Below are 17,164 nucleotides of genomic sequence, written 5' to 3'. Positions count from 1 at the left end.
CCACTTCCTGTCTTCCTCTACATCTGTGGTAAAAAGAGTATAAGTCTGCTACTATCACTTAGTGTCACCCTCTCACTGTCTCCTGAGATTTGTCATCTACTTCCACCTTCCTCTCAGAGAACTCCAGTAAACTTGTGACGGCCACATCAGTCTCAGGAGTCAACTTCCTCACCACCTTTACTTCTGAGCCTCTGCAAGCTCCTTCTTGAGTCAGCCATTTTCATGGCTTGACTATCCCACCAATGGTGCCCTGTCTGCCTTTGTGGGCCCACCTTTCCACAGCTGCTGTAACAAAGCTCCACAATCAAGACAGTTTCACAGCAGACATTCATGGCCTCACAGTTCCATGGGCTTGAAAGCCAAGATGAACGTGTCACTGACGGGGCTTGTTTCTCCTGAAGCTAAAGGAGAATCTGTTTCTTGCCCTGCCTAGCATCAGGAGTCACTGGAGTTCCTGAGCCTGTAGCTGCGGGGCTTTAACCTTCACAGGGGTTCTTCCTGTGGGTCTTCACAGCTTGTTTCCTCTGTGTCTGTGTCCTCATCTGCTCTTATTACAAGGGCAGCAGTTGTGTAAGATCACAGGACAACTTTAATGATCTCTCTTTAACCTGATTACCTCTGTAAAGATCCTTTCCAGATAATGAGAAATTGGTACCTCAACCTATCTTTTCACAGAAACACAAATAAATCCACGACATACTTCCCAATCAATTCCAAACAAGCCCCACTGCCATTCCCTAAAATTTTCCCTTCCTCCTGATTTATAAAATATGCCATCACCAAGTCTCCTGAGCTACCTTTATCTTTTTCCTCTTGTTACAGTCTAATCAGTTGCCAATCCTGTAAACCCTTTTATGGTGTCCCCTTCCCATTTTTTGTACTGCCAGCCAACATGAGCCTGAAGTATCTTGTACCAACTCTGTGGTGACTCTCCGAATAGGTTTCTTAGCTCCTGTCTCTCTCCAGTTACTCTATATCCCAATTTATCTTATAAATCGCTGCCACATTAATCTTCTTAATGGACAGCTCTGACCCATTTCTCTCATGTGACAGGGAAAAAAGGGGAGGAAAGAGACTCCAAAGGCCCCTCTTGCTTATGAATTAAGTACAAACCCCTGATCCTGCTCTCCAAGTACCCCATCTTCCAGGAATGCCACGGCTCACACTCTCCTGTCATCTCTTTCCCCCAGTGTGTCCCTATGAACTTCCTGCCTGAGTGCAAAGAACAGCACTCTCCAGGGATTAACTTCAAAGAGTCTAAGGAAAGCATCATGTGCCAAGGAGTGGGCTGCATCAGACCCCACACAGACAGTGGGACAAGTAGTGACCAGCAGTAAGAAAGACCCCTCGCTCGCCCTCATGAGGCTCCAGGGGAGGATATAACGTCCCCAGCACTCAGAAAGCAGGAGCTTGCTGGTCACAAAGCCCAGCCATGAAGAATGAAGTCTCCCAGGGGACAGGGAATCAGCAGGAACGCACAGCCTCCCCTCATGTCCTCCTTTCTACCCTTCCTGCCCAAATTCATCAAAATCCCAACCATCCCAACTTTAGGAGGAATGTCAATGAAGTAAAAGAAAATATTTTTATAAAAAAGTAAATACATGATTCGAATAGCAAATGAACACGTGGCAAAGATTTTAATTCCTTAACAAAAGAACTAGCATGCTGAGGTTCAAAGGAGACTCCATGAGCCTAAAGGAATGCTGGGAGGAGGTGCTGGACACTGGGGAACTGCCCAAAGCAGCCATTCACCCCACCAGCCACACACACACTTTCCATCGGCAAAAATGGGAGGCTCCAAAACCATTACTGCAACTTCACAGAGGTGCAAATTGTCCCAAGGACAAATAAAAGGCAGAGATAATCCCCCAGGATGAATGAGGAAGGAAAAAGCAGTAATTCCTTTTTTCTTATTCAATTCACAATCTTTTGAGTTTTTCTTGACAGAGGAAGAGACAAAGGGAAGAAGGAAAGGGCTTTGGCATCTGCTAGACTCCAGTTGGCCAGCAACATCCTTTACTCATAAATTGTCCTTGAACAAGTATCTTACCTCTTTGCAACTCAGTTTCCTGATCTGTCTAAATGCAATTAACTGCTTTACAGATTAAATGAATTGTTCCAGGAACCCAGTGAATTATGGCAGTCCTGTCTGAGCTGAATGAATGTGGACAACACACTCGTCCTTTCATTTCCTTCCACTGTAATGTCAAGGTGTTGGACCAAGATGCCCGAGTTTCTCTTCAGTCTGAACATTCTTAACTGTCAGAACCACCACCACCAGGAAGCCTTGCTTGGATGACCACATTCATGGGCTGCGTGTTTCTCCCTCTTTGCTATCATTCCCCCTTTTAGTATCTCCCTTCTGCATCCCCCCTTCCAGAGACAGAACAAAGTCTCAGAATGAAGGAGCAGGCTAGATCGGTTTGAGCCCCAGAACTCAGCAAGATGTACTATACACAGTAGGCAGTCCACAAACACTCCAGACTCAGCCCCATGAAGAGACAAGATACTGGAACAGGAGGGGTGACAACCTTCTCTTTCCTTCACTTATGTATGTGTCCCCTTTGATGGACAGAGGACTCCAAGTGGGCAGATTTTGCAGGTTATCCTGGGCAACACAGTTCTCTGACAGGCAGAATGCTGACAAAAATAATACCCAGGAGATGTCATAGAGATGACACTCCTTCACTGCCAAAAAGGGATTGAAGTAAACTGGACACTTGAGGCTCCTTGACGGTCACCAAGCAGACATTTCATGGCATCTTGCAATTCATCTTGACTCCAGATGAAATGCTCTCCTGATTACTCAGGGACCCCACAAGCCAGGTGTGAGCTGACCATAATTCCTAATACAGGCGTTGTTCTTAGAGACACATCATGTCAAACATGTCCAGGACCATCAAGTGCCCCAGTCATTCTGCAAAATGCTGTTGCTCTACCCTGAAAGGCAGAAAGACACTGTGTCTCCCTGATTACCACTGCATGCCCCTGAAAGATAGTTCTTTAAAATAGCATCTGTGTTTTTTGATTGATTGATTGACTGATCGATTTGGTACTGAGAATCAAACTCATGAACTCAAATTTGCCATGCAGGGAGTGTGCTGCTGACCTATAGCATCTAGATTTTTTAATATTTTACAATGTGTTTTCCTCTCTTAGCCCACTCCCCAAATTCCAACTGTGCTCAAAATGAATTAAAATTTTCAGGAACTCAAGGCAAGGAATTATGGAACTCTTTCAGAGAGAGACGTGGCATTTTGCTGACACTATAATGCCTGCCTTCCCTGTCATTCCACATTCTAGTGTTGCTTTAGGTTATTTCCACATTTCATGTGCAAGGAATCTGCTCTTACACCATTGGCTCTACCAGGCAGAGGTGGAGTCTGGGAGCCATGTCACAGCCACCTTTGTCACTGCCTCACCTTTGTTCTGTCTGAATGACACAGAGCACCTGAGCTCACCGTTTCCAACCTCCCCATAAGCTCCCACTGTTTCCGCACCTCAACTCTAACTGAAAAGCACGGTGAATGTTTAAGCTTTAAAAATTAGTACAGTAAAAGACACACTGCTACTAATCTCCCCAAAGTAATCCCCGTCACTTCAAGCACACTTAGCCCATTGTTCTTGCCATTTTCTGAAGCAGGTACAGAAGTCCTTCTTCCTGAGTGCCTTTACAAAATGTGATCAAAAATATGATGAATGCTTCTGCTGAGTGTCATCCAATGGAAAAGCAGGTTCATAAAAACATTACAGTGTGTCCTCATCCACCTTACTCACTGGATGTAGCACCATGTGACTTCTGGCTCTTTGCCACAGTTAAAATGACTATGAAAGGTAAATGTTCTCAATCAATAAGGACTTCGAGGCAGCCACAAAAGAACAGCTAAAGGCACTCACAAAAAAGGACTCCAGAAACTGCTTTGGAGAGTAACAAGAATAATGAGGTGAGTATGTTAGAAATAGGGGGAGTATTTTGAAGGGATCAATGTCAATGTATGTTTTACTGTAATAATTTTTTCAAATTAAGTGTTCACTATATTTTTGATCACATCTCACACATCCTCTTCTGCCTCCAGGGCACTTCCTAGAGGCCTGGCATACTGCTATGAACAAAGCATATGCTAGTTCATGTAGCCAATTAAAGCAATAGAGTAAACTTTACAGACTTCTGCCCTATTCTATATCTGTTGTTCAAACCCTGTCTCACAGATTTAATTCAATTCCACAAGCATTAAACACTGGGTTCAGGTATCCCACAAGGTGCTGGTAGTTTAAGAAATTCACATTTAGTATCATAAAAGATGTTTCTAAAGAGACTAGCAGAGCCCCATCTCCCTCTCATTTTAAAATATGTTTATCTCTAACAGCCTATGCCTTTTTCAGGGCCGAGTAAGAATTCTAGCGCCAGCCAGCAGTCCAAAACCATAGCTGTACCACTTGAATCTGCAAACTCTGATCTAGTGATTTAATCTCTCCCAACTTCTGAAGAATTCTGTTAGGATTTTGTAAGAAAATTTTATGTGAATAGTCAGAGCAGATATAGTACACCATATATAAAATGAACCTACAAGACATAAAATTACCAATGCCAGCAGGCATGGAATTATATAAAACAACTCTGGCCTCCTGGCTAAGCCCATCCCAGAAAGGGGGTTATTCCTTAGAACTGACATGTATTTCAGGTCAGAAGATCCCAGGCAAAATCAAAAAGGCACACAAACATTATTTGCCCTAAACACTGAGATGGCACAGGTTTGCCTATGGCCCAGCCACTCTCAAAATGGCGCCTCTCATGTCCTACCTGCCTCTTGTCCTCATCTCAGAATTTGACCTACCAACCTTCCGCTTCTGCCTGTAAGAGAAATCTCACTTCCACAATCTTTGTCGCCTTCCCACATAACAGATTCTTAGCTTTCTACCTCTATTAAAATACAATCAAGTGATCTTCACACTTAACTGGGGCTCCGAGTTCCACATCCTGATCTATTTTCCAGAAGAGTTCTCTTAAACCTATCCTGGTAGCTAACAGTGTGCTAAGTATCACAGGAAACTAACATTCCAACACGGTCCTCCTTTGTTCCTCTGGAGCATTTGATAAATGACAAAATGTACAGAATTGGCTAAGAAAACTCAAAAGATAGAGAAAGAAAATGAGAACTGAGTGACAAGATCCAAGCAGATTCTATGGAACATGGAGACTGGGTATGTCAGGAATCTGAGCTCTTCATTAAAACAGCAGAAGCATTCAGGGTAGGCTGCCTAACTGGGGACGTTGAACAACAAGAACTGGAACAAGAACTATCATACTCTGGTCAATATTTATCTCCTACCTGATCCCACTAATTAATGTATTAAAATGCTAGCATTCAAGGTGATGGTAAAAAGAGGTCGTGGCCTTCAGGAGGAGATTAATACCCATGTCAAACAGATTCCATCTCTACCTCTCAAAGCCGGATAAAGTCATGAAGTCTTTCCAAACTCCATTATCCAAAAGATCCAGACTTTGTGACACAGACAAGTTCATGGAAGCAAAATAATAGATAGAAGAGAAAATAAAATGGAATCTTCAGGGTTGATAACCGAGCTGGAGCAAAAGGAAGTAAATTAACTCCCCCTACCAAAAAAAAAAAGTGCCCAGGAATGTGTAAAAACAGCCCAGAATGTTGTCTCCATAACCAGAGTAGAAGGATCACCATGTTTCTGAATGTTGAGGTGGAGCCTATGGGAACAGAGGAGAGCAACACTGAGATACAGCAAGGAGGAGCTGAATGTGGTTTTAACAAAAGGAAAAGGCAGGTAGTTACAGGGGGAGGGAGTTACAGAGGGAGACAAGCAGTGGGTAGAGACTACGTTTGGAGGAACTGAGCAGCTAAATAAAGCACCTGGGCAAAAAAAAAAAGACATTTTAAGATGGGAACAATTACTGTGCTTCAAGATAAATCAGAAGAATCAGATAAAGAAACAGATTTTTTTTAAACATTTTAAACACATGAAGCATGCATACTGACCAGCATTCCGGGTATATGAGGGGCCACCCTTAAAAAAGAAGAAAAGAAATCTTTTCAGTGGTTGGAAGGAAAAGGGAGATGTCACAGACAGGTACACTTTGAAGGTCAAGGTAAGGATAAAATGTTACACTTGGGTTTAAACCTGGTCTAGAAAGAACACTGTGCTGATGCATTACATTTTTTGGCAATGCTTCAGCGATTTTCATACACTTTGCATTATTCTATGCACTAACTGGAGTGTGAGTTTCTCTTATCTGCAAGACTGGGGAACATTTCCTAAAGGTTTCTTCCTACTCTTGTACTAGAGATTGGGTATGCATTTTTCCTCCTAACTGTACCAGGCCAGCTTCCAAGTCTTTTCTGTGCATTATAATTATAAACCTTTTTTCTACTTACTTGGAATGCCTCCTCAACACTCAAAACTATGCTATGCGCACAAAAGGTGCTCAACAAATATTTTTCTGAACTAATAAAATGCCCACAGTGGTAGAGTTTCAGGAGACAAATCTGAGCCTTATCATTCCTTCCTCTCCCCACAACACTCCCCACAGTGGCCCATGCTTCTGGAATCCTTCCTCAGGTAATCCAGCCTTCATAAAAACACTTATCTAGAGACAAAGTACGAATACAAGTGAATGGCAAATAAATTAGTGCCATAGTGTTTTAGGTTCTGCTCTTCCTGCCAATGTGTACACACTAACTTCTAAGTAAAAAAATCTGGTGACATAAGCCTTGGGGGAGAGGGCATGGAGTTCCTTGACAAAATACCGCCACGCACATCTATCTAAAGCTCTAAGTGGCATGACTTCATTAACAAAGGAGCAAAAGGTATAAATCTCCACCACTCACTCACTCTCTCCTTTGAACTGGATGACACTCTCACAGCTGAGAAAATTGGGGGCACTGTTTGCTGTAAACCTAACACATCCCTGAGCAGCCTTTCTCCCCCGCAAAGGACACTGCTGGCCTGAGATTCGCATTTCAGTCCTAGTTCTGCACAGCTGAGCCATTGTTCCTCTCACAAGCGAGGACCAAGTATTTCAACCTACCCTACAGAGTGTCAGACATTAGCATCAACACTTTATTATTACTGCTATGAATTGGTGAATACGTTCTAAGCTGGTTCTTGTCATTGTGAATCAAGATGTACAAGAACTGAGAAGAAATCTATAGTGAAACAGTTCCTCTATGAAGGAAGGCCAGAGGAAGGCTGTAAGCATTCCTAACAGAATCATTTCTATGCCAAGACTGTTTTAAGTCTCCATCTGCACATAAATATAAGACCATATGACACAATAGAACCCAAGGGTACTTCAACTGTGCATACGCAAATTTAAAGAAAAAGTACTCAGGAAAAAAAAAATCAGCCCTTGACATCATAGTTTTCTTAAACATTAGAGGTATCCACGTTCTATGAAATCCAAGAGATTGCTTGAAATAAAGACAAGTGTAGCTAAAAAGACTCACATTTTAAAATATCGAGGTACAGTTTGTTGCCATGTTGATGTTTACAAATTAGAAACTTTAAAATAAAATAAATCATGTCTTTCAAATCACGGATATATGGGATATGACAGTGAAGAAATACATCAGGAGCTGAGGGTTTATTTTATGATAGGATTCCTCTAGTTAAAAGTCCCAGCCTATCTCAGAGTTTACAGAACATATTCTCAACCTCTCTAAAGATAACCAGACCACGGGGAAGTCACTGAATAGAAGCAGATTGTTCATCTCCACAACTGGTGGGAAGGAATGTTGGGAGGCTCACAAGTACCAGATTAATGATAGGAGGTGGGAGAGGGAAGTATAAGCTAAAAAGTGACAAAAACTCACATATTAAGACTTCATTTTCAATCTATTAAAAATGTAACCTCCACTCCCCTTAACAATGACCTCAGACCTCTTGTAGAAAAAGAAAAAGCTGTGGACAGTAGCCACAAAGATGCCTCAATGTGCTGGACTGCTGAATACAAACTCGACAGACAGGATCTGCTTGAGATAATCATTAGGGTACTCAAACCAGAACAACTTCACAATTAGGGCGTTGTAATGACTATTTGATCATGCTTTCTATGCACAACAACTTCATCAGGTACTATCAGAAGTTTTCAGACAACTATTTTATCAAATGTACGATCTGAATATTCCTTGGAATACTTTCTTTTAAAAAAAAGATGAAGTAACTCATATTGACAAGATTCTGTATCACAAAGAAATAAATGCCTCAGAGGGGAAAAAACGAAGAATTTAACGTAGGAACGACATGCTCTCTCTTACTAATCCTACTAACATTTCCAAACCGTCAACATTCTCAGGTTAAGACAACAAAATGGAAAGGATTCAAGGCAGTAGACACAAGCGCTAGCACAGCATTTGAAAATTTCCATTTTAAAATGGCAAAATGTTGGGAAAAGACCCATTTTTTTCTTTCAGATATTAATGCTAGTAAAAAAAGAAATTCCCCTTCTTCCCACACCACAGTGCTACCTTCCCTTCAAGGTCATTTATCATCAGCACAACTACTTACAGACCTTTTATTAAAGGAAAAATTCCAGTGCAGGGCTGCCAGATCATACCCAAGACCCACTTATCAAAGGTGTTGCACCAGCTGACAGGCAGCTGTCGAGCAGCACCGAGGTACCATTGCTTTATATGTACAAAACCACATCACCAGAACAGTTCCATTAAGCATTCTGATAGCAGCACCTCCATGAGCTCAGCTTAACATTTAAGCCCGCAGGAAGCTCCTGAGTGCATGAAACCATCCAAAATTTCCTAGCTAATTTTAACCCTATGTTGCTTGATAAAACTCTAATTTAAAAATCGCATGACGAATAAACATTTAATCCGCCTGAAAAAAAAACGTCGTAGTTTTGAGAAAAAAGTCAAATATGGCTTTGAATTATTTTTTTAAAAACAACAATTTTCCTCTAAGAAAAATCACAAACTGTATTACTAGAAGGCTTAAGGTTTAAAATATTCCCCAAGAGCCAGGTATTAGAGAAACTGTTCTTAACAGCAGGTCCTGGGCAACAGTACCTCCAACAGTACAAACAGCGGTGCAGACATGCAGCCATGTCAGACCACTCCACATTTCATGGATGCCCTGAATTTTCCCTTTCCAAAGGCTCCTCCCAGCCCTTTTAGTGCACAAATGAGGTCCTTCCCCCCAGATGAGGAAAAGCAAAAGAAAAAATGGCCTTTTATAATGTTCTGTGCAAATTTTATCAAAATGTAGCATCAAAACCATTTCACACCTAAAAGTTGCCATCTGGTTAGTAGTTTAGCAATGCAACCATCTCTAGGATTTCCCGAGATTATACAAGGAATCGTAATAACTGGGCAGTGGGATTTTTTGCACTGCTGGGAAGGGTAACAGCAGAGACTGCAGTCCTCCGTGGGGGTCCAGGAGAATCCATTAAGGGAATAACATTTGGAAAGGAGAGCTGAAGCTAAGAAGGACTGAAAGGACGCTGAAAAGGCTAAGTGGGTTATTGGGAACACGAAGTTAGAGTGCTTTTTGGGTCCCGAGGCTCTCAGCCCCTGCTTGGAGGTGAGCAATGCCTCGGTCTGGGAGTATCCGCAGTGTTTCAACAAATCAGAGCGAGGAAGAGCAGCGCCAAGAGGTACTTAAGGAGAAAAAAAATTGTATTAGAGTGGAGCCAACCTTTCCCTGTCTGCCACCCGGTGTGGAAATTCCGGGCAACCACTCTGGCCTTGCACACACACACGCGCTCGCACATACACATACACGCACGCATGTAGGCACGCACTTTGCTGCACTCAATAAGCCAGCATTTAGAAAACGACATGTTCATGATACCCACCTACACACACACACACACACACACACACACACACACACACACACACACACTTCCCAAGCCTCCACACTCTCCAAGCGGTCACAACACCCCCTGGCACCAGTCCCGGCAACCGCGGGCACCACAGAGGCAACCTCCCCACACCCTTCGCAGCAGCCGACTTAGGGCTATCTCAGGGCAGCATCCTGCACCCTCAACCTGGCTGGCCGCTGCTACACCAGCCAAGTACGATCTTGCTATCTCCGTTCCGTGACAGCGCACGGGTCCCAAAGCCCAAGGGACAGCGTGGCAACGGTATTCCCGGCGACAGCCCGAGTCCTCACGTCCCCTGCGCCTCGAGTGCCACCCTGCTATGTCTTCTTCCCTGGCAACCCCAAAGGTCTGTGCCCCGCCAGATCAGCTGCCCCTGTCGCCCCTATTCCCACAGCTGCCAGGCGCGGGTGCCGGATACTCCAAGTCCGAGCCTGGGCGCTTCCCGTCAGCTCTCCACGCTCTGTCCCCGGCTGTCCACACGCGTGCACAGACACGCGCTCGGCCCAACACGCACACCTGCACACACTTGGTGACGCCAGCCCTCCCGCAGCCCGAGGGGCACCTGCGCCGCCCCGCCGCCCCTCTTCGGGGACCTGGCTAGCGGAAGCCCCGGCGCCCCTTCCCCGGGGAGAGCACGCGGCGCGGCGCGGCGCGGCGCTTACAGTTCGAAGGAACTGGATCTCGTCCTCGCCTTCGCCCCCATCGGCCATGGCTCCGCGCTCCGAGCCCTGCGGAGCCCGGCGGCCGCCCCGCGCGCCGTCCGCTCCTTCGCCTGCTCGGGCCGCTGCCCGGAGCCGGGGGCCACAGGGGCCCGCGCTGCAGGTGCCAAGCGCCCCTCGGTCCCCGCCCGCAGAGCAGAAGAGGCAGCGCGGGGGCGGCCGAAGCGCGGGGCCTCCGTGCGCTGCACTGTGCGGGAGGAGGGCGGCCGGGCCGCCGGGCGCTCAGGGAAGGGGCCCCGCAGCGCAGCCGGCTGCGCGCTCGCCCGGCTCCTCGGAGCGTGTGCGCGGAGCCCGTGGAGCCCGCGGAGCCGGCTAGTGCGGCGGCCGAGGCGGGCGGGGGCGGGCGGGGGCGGGCGGCGCGGGGCGGAGCTCGCGGGCCAGCCGCTGCAGGTGATCCGCAGCCCGGCGTCGGCGGGGCCCAGCGCCACTTACTGGCGGAGCCTGGAATCGGGCTCGGCGTGCGCTCGGAGGGCGCAGAGCCTTTCACCGGAGCCCAGAAGGGGGCCTGGGCCATCAACCTGCCCTTTCTGACCCAGAGCCCCTGAGAACCCGCACTCTTTCCTCCTGCACCGGGATAAGATGCTCCTCACCGGCTTCCACGACACTTTGAATGGCACGAAGACCCATTTCCCTCCGGGGTGCTCGGCATGGGTAAACTCCAAGTTAGAGGTACCCAACACATGATGTTTTACACTTGGGTCCCTTGATTCACGATCAAGTTGGGTATTGTTTAATATTTAGGTATAGGGCACCATGCTTTTCACAGGTAATCCAACGATTTGCGTGGTTTTGGCGCACAGAACATTAACAAATTCCTCCAATAGATATAGAATGAGCATTTATGTCAGAAAATATGGTACAACAGAGCCGCGGTTTGATAGTCTAATTTAACAAGGAATTGTAGTAAAGTATGGGATAATATCTATGAATTTGAATCCCTGGCTGGCTGTAAATTCAGATGGTGGCATCTTCTACGCTCTCAGGGAGAAGCAAGTCCAGCATTTCACCACAAACACCATCTAGTTCTCAAAATCCTTCATGCAATAGTCCACCAAATCCTCTCTTCACAAACAGCTATCACTTTGGAAATGCTGGGTCTGCGACAATTTGGAAAAGAAAGCACATCTCCCTTGTTCCTAGTCCACAATTCTTTCAAAATTGTTGCTTAAAAATTTAAGTTTGTACAAAGTAAAATTTACAAACGCCTGCTCTATAAAGCAGAAACTGTAAATACTTTTGCATCAGTTTACTTACGTTTCACATTCTGCATCTTACTTGTCACAAAATTTACAAGTTTTGATGCAGCTTACTTTTATTTCCAGCCTTCACCAACTTTGTACTTACTAGTGTAAGTACACTAGTGTTTGTGTATTTCTAAGTGAAAGAATATCATAAAGAACATATCTAGGGGCCAGGGATTTAGCTCAGCAGCATAAGCACCTGGCTGGCAAGTGCTAGGTCGTGAGTTTGATCCCCGGTACAAAAAAAAAAAAAAAAAAATCTAAAAATAGTCTCCCCCTGTGGTGGAACTAATAATGTTCTGCCTCATGTTACAGAAGTGTACCAGTAATCTTACCTAAAAACTTAACATATTCTTGTATCCATGGTGATTACCCAAATCTTAAATTATTATTTATCAGAAGTTTTAATCATAGGAGTCCCTGAATGAGCTCGCAGAAGATAAAGTAAAAATTGTCAATATGGGTTGACTATTTTCTGGAATTGGCTTATAATTTAATGCCAAAAAATTTGATCTTCTAAACTTAGAACATATCAAATTGATCTTTTCAAGTATTTTATTTAGAACCATGCACAATTTCTTACCTAAAACAAGTTCTATATGGTTGGGAATTATCCCCATTCTATCTATATGTTAGGTAAGATATTAAAATTCTTATTTTTTCATTTCAGTATTTTTACCTAAGTTATAAAATTTTCTGGCAAGAATTGTATGTAGTATGTCTTTGATTCTCTCAATATAAATGAAATAATGCTAAAGGACCCAGGCACTCAATAATTATTTTTCACTCAACAAAGTCTTCAAAAGCAAATAGAGAAGATGTTTATAAAGCATATGATTTATGTGGACTTTAAAATTCAAAAATGTATGAGATTTCTAGATCTCTAATCTGGAAGACAAGTATGAAAACATGCTTGAGAAAGATAAATAATATTTATTGTTTAGAGAATAATTAAAGCAAATACAGCAAGTGATTTAATACTGGTTATAGGGATGTGTATTATTTTGTACCCTAAAATATTGATATATTTCATAATTATAAAACTTAACATGATTTTTTTATTTTGAAGGGAATAAAACAAAACAATAAAAAAGAACAAAACAGTGGGAACAATATTGGATTTCAAAAGCAAAACAGAAGGAAATCCCCCATAGTTGCTGCATTGCATAATGTTACCCTCTAAACAGATACTTAAACTACAGGCTTTAGGCCTGCAAAGTCCGTCAGTCAATACAAGCGTTCAATTGTTTTTGTACATCAGTTGCTATCATCCCAGCCTATGCTCCTCCAAATCTGCTGGCAGAAGAGGCTCTTCTTGTCTCCCAGCCTGCACACCAGCTGACTCACAGGAAGAGTGCATTGACTTCTTGGCTCTCTTCCTAGCCCATCTGGCTGCTGCCAGTTCACAAAAAGAGTGGGTTCACTTCTGGGTTCTCTCTTCTCTGCCCATGATTGCCACTGGCTCACAGGAAGGGCAAGATGACTTCTTATTTCCTTAAGATGATTTTTTACAAAAAAAAAAAAAATTCAATGAAAGCTAGAAAACATTTTAACTTTTGAAAGTTTCATTATGATTTGTTAGCAATTTAGCAAGACCTTGCCTCAAAATAAAATATAAGAAAAGGGATGGGGCTGCAGCTCATGTGACTGAAGGCCCAGGGTTCACTCTTCAATCCCAAAAGGACGGGATCGGAGAAGCCCTAACATCCTGAGATTTGGCCCATTCCTAGGTGACCAGATTTTAAATATCTAAGGAACATTTCATGTATTTTATCCTCATTTCACTTCAGAGAGCAACAAACCAAGGCTTTAGACTATTTCCACAATAGTCACGTCTTTATCACATGTACTATAAAATGTAACTCCAATATATCCCCTGGAAAAAAAAATCACCAGGATTTCCTTGGGGAGATTACAAGCTGGTCCTTGGTTGATATGGCCTGAATCTCTGAGTCAACATCACAGCATGGGCCAGGAATGACATTAAAGATGATGATGATGACAATGACATTGGGGGTCTCACTGAGTGAGCATTTGCGATACTCTGATCAATTTATTTTTTGTTTGTTTTCATTTTCATAATAATGCCTTTTTATTGGGGATTGAGTTTAACTCTGAGCTACATCCATGGCCCACCTTTTATTTTTTATTTTGAGACAATGTGTCATTAAGTTACTGAATTTCTCAGCCTGGGCTCACGCCTGTGATCTTCTTGCCTCAGCCTCCTGGAGGAATGTGTCTCCACACATAGCCAATGTCACCATTTTAGCTAGATAGAACCGAAGCTTACAGTAGTTATATAGCTTAACTACCCAGCTTCTGAGTGGTGAGGCAGGGGTCTGAGGACTCCAGGCAGTGAACTTTACTATTATTTTGTGCTACTGGCCCACCCTGATCCAAGAATGGAAAACCCAAGTCTAGGACTTTAAATGACTGCCAGCCCCTGTCTCTAGCTTCTGCCCAAACCTGGGTCCTACTAGCTCTTGAAATGCCAACTAATTTCTGGAAAGAAACAAGGATCTCTGTGAATTGAGAAATAAAATTCAGCTTCTGCCTTCCTTCACAGTGTGTATTTTTAGGAGATTCTGGTTTTTCATGGCTTGAATTGGAAGTTGGATTGAGGACATTCTGCAGATAACAGAATCATCTCTAGATTACTTGTGATACCTACCACAATATAAGCACTGTGTAAATAGTTGTTATGTTGTTCAGAAAATAGTGACCAAAAAAACCTGTACATATTTAGTACAGGTGATATTTTTTCAAATATTTTTTATCTACACTTCTTTGAATTCACAAATGTAGAACCCACAGATAACATAAGGTAGAGAGCCCACTGTGGATGTCTTTTCTGTGATATAGGTACGTAAGTTTATAGTTAAGAGAATGGTCTTGACAATGTCTTCAATTGCTGCAGAAAAGAGACACATGCCATGTGATCAAACTTGCATCTTCTTAATGCCCACATGGAAAAACTTTAGATATTCCTCAAAAGTCTAAAACATTTATGGAACTTAACAAGTGTCTTCTGTCTTTATCTCCCAGTCTAATCAGATGTCCATAAATTAGATATCCCCTACATATGTTGTACTGGATTTTTATTCTTTTAACCACAAAGTTATATCTTACTCTAGATCTTCTTGATTTACCATGAGAGCCACGTTGTGTATTAAAAACTGCTGATCAACTTAATGCCAGCTGGATTACATCAGCATGGTGCTGAGTGTAGATGTCCCACCTGAGGAAAGTTGCCAGCATAAATAGAGACGTGGAGAAGGAGAAGCTAGGCATTAAGGTACATTGAGGGGTTGAGGCATTGTGGGTTCTCCTATGAGCTGCTGTTTGAGCCGTTCATTCTCTTGGAGAAGCTCTGGTCCTCACATCGAGCATTGCTTCCTGGCTCCGGAGGGGAAGATGTGCGCCGCTTGGTCTTCAGGATGAACTTGTCACACTGGCTTCCTGACACATACCCAACTGTGCTTATCATCACAGGAACTTGGGGCCTTGATGTTGCTGAGGATGGCTGTGGTGCTTTTCAGGACAGCCCTGGTCTTTGTTGTGAGGGTGACTTTTTGGCTCTAGCGTAGAACCCTCAACCTACCAGCACAGCTCCTTCACCCTGCTGGCATAGACTTCCTAGCTTCTACCGCTGACCTTTGGGCCTTCCTGGCACGGATCCATAAAAGAGACTGGCGTGAGTCCTTTTGTGAGCTCTGGAGCTCTAGTTGGACTCATGGGAAGCATTGTCATGAGCTCTGGTCTTCATCTGGACTCATGTGGGATACTGCTGTGGGATTCAGGCCCTTGGCTAAATATTCTGTCTCTGCTGTTGTGGATAGATTTCCTGCATTTTCTTGTGTTATCTCCCAGTGACCATCATAAAACAATATTATAAACTCCATGTCCTGACTCTAATTGTTTTCTGCACAACCCCTGACTACATCAAGTCACTAATACTGAGTGCCACTAATATTTCCTCTCTGGAAGAGGCAAAAATCCAGGACACATTGACACTGACTTCTATAGGATTTTTCTGGTCATGGAGTGAGCAATGGTGCTATGATACAAGAAATACACAAGAAATATGTTACAAGATACAATATACAAGAAATATGATACAAGAAATATGTTTTTTAAATTGTTATGGTCATGGTGAGTTTTCTAAAGGTGAAGAACTAAAGCAGGTGACTTTGAGAAAAGATCAACATGATTTTGCAGCCTTTAGGATGCAAGAATAGGCATTCTTCTATGCTTTCCCACCAACAATGTGAGGTGAATTTGACCATGCAGAAGGAGGTTGCCTAAACCAGTATCTTCCCCAAAATATAAACTCTGCACTAAGACATCTGAAGGCAAAGACAGGACAGACCACCCAGTAAGCTCTCCAGTTGATGTTCAACCCATTCGTCCATCCATTTAGCCATGTAGTCAGCATTACCACTGCCTGCTCTGTGCTCGCTTCTGGGAGACAGGATGAACAGGAACCCTAACACTCCCATACCAAAACTCCTGCTAAGGGTATCGGTCTAACTGGAAATATGGCACATGGATGCAAAAGAAAGACAAAGAGAAAATGTTCTGCCATTGAGAAGCTCTGGGATGACCCAGTGTTCTCTCTGGAACAAAAGACCTCATCTCCCAAAGCTCATGGGGTTTGTTTGTTTTGTTTTGTTTTGTTTTTAATCCATCCGGAAAATGAGTGGAGATCATAGCAGAGGGTAAAGGGCAAAGGGAAAAGAAATTTTGTAGTCATACCAGGCACAGAGAGCTGTAATTAGCAATGCATAGATAGTTTTGATGTATGCAAAGCTGGCATCTGTACTACTAGGAATATTTGTTCCAATACATCCAGCTCTATTTATCTCAGTAAATAGGGTGAATCAGGGGTCAAGGACAGGTTATGGCAGGTCTTTGTTTCTCAGGAGAGAGCAGGGTGGTGATCACCCATATTTCTAGAGCTCACAGAGGATGGCAGTGCAGAAGTCTGAGCGCCAGGACAAGCACACAGAGTAAGGAGGTGTAGTACAGGCTGATTAGGGACATGGGAACAAATGACCTGCAAGCTGAATGATAAGAAGGTGTTATCCATAGTTTCGAGAACAGTGGGTCTGGGAAGACCTGTTGTCTTTGTGGTGAAAAGTCATAGGATTGACTTTAGTGGAGGGAGAAAGCTCAGAGATGAGCCATGAGGAGCAGTGAAAGGGTGGTATTATCCCAGGAATATCCACAGGAACTGAGATGGGCCAAGGCATTACATACAGACTGTCCCTCGGAGGCAGGGGTCATATCAAGTTTAGGGAGCTAGGAATTAAAGTGTAATGATGGTGAGATCGGCATTT

The 17,164-nt window shown here is 43.6% G+C and overlaps 1 protein-coding gene and 1 long non-coding RNA gene across 7 annotated transcripts in view; one reads left to right on the top strand and one right to left on the bottom strand.

The window, feature by feature from the left end:
• Nucleotides 1-17,164, bottom strand: part of Ryr2 (ryanodine receptor 2) — a 659,796-nt gene that overhangs the window by 620,234 nt on the left and 22,398 nt on the right. The window contains exon 1 of one of the 6 annotated variants that reach the window (XM_063260107.1): nucleotides 10,528-10,726. The exons of the other annotated variants lie outside the window; for them this stretch is intronic. Within the exon in view, the coding sequence (XP_063116177.1) occupies nucleotides 10,528-10,575 (48 nt within the window). The 5' untranslated portion in view covers nucleotides 10,576-10,726. Of the gene's footprint in view, nucleotides 1-10,527; nucleotides 10,727-17,164 lie in introns of those variants that run through there. 6 annotated transcript variants of the gene reach the window in all.
• Nucleotides 11,031-15,726, top strand: LOC134478415 (uncharacterized). The gene is made up of 2 exons (XR_010051037.1): nucleotides 11,031-11,253; nucleotides 14,960-15,726. It is a non-coding gene; the product is annotated as an uncharacterized LOC134478415 (long non-coding RNA).

The sequence above is a fragment of the Cavia porcellus genome, unplaced genomic scaffold, assembly GCF_034190915.1.
Source record: "Cavia porcellus strain 051 isolate PalLab524CR breed Dunkin Hartley unplaced genomic scaffold, mCavPor4.1 scaffold_13, whole genome shotgun sequence".
NCBI classification, from domain to species: Eukaryota; Metazoa; Chordata; class Mammalia; order Rodentia; family Caviidae; genus Cavia; species Cavia porcellus.
Note: the sequence above shows the minus strand (reverse complement) of the source record. Positions and strands in the feature narration are given on the sequence as shown.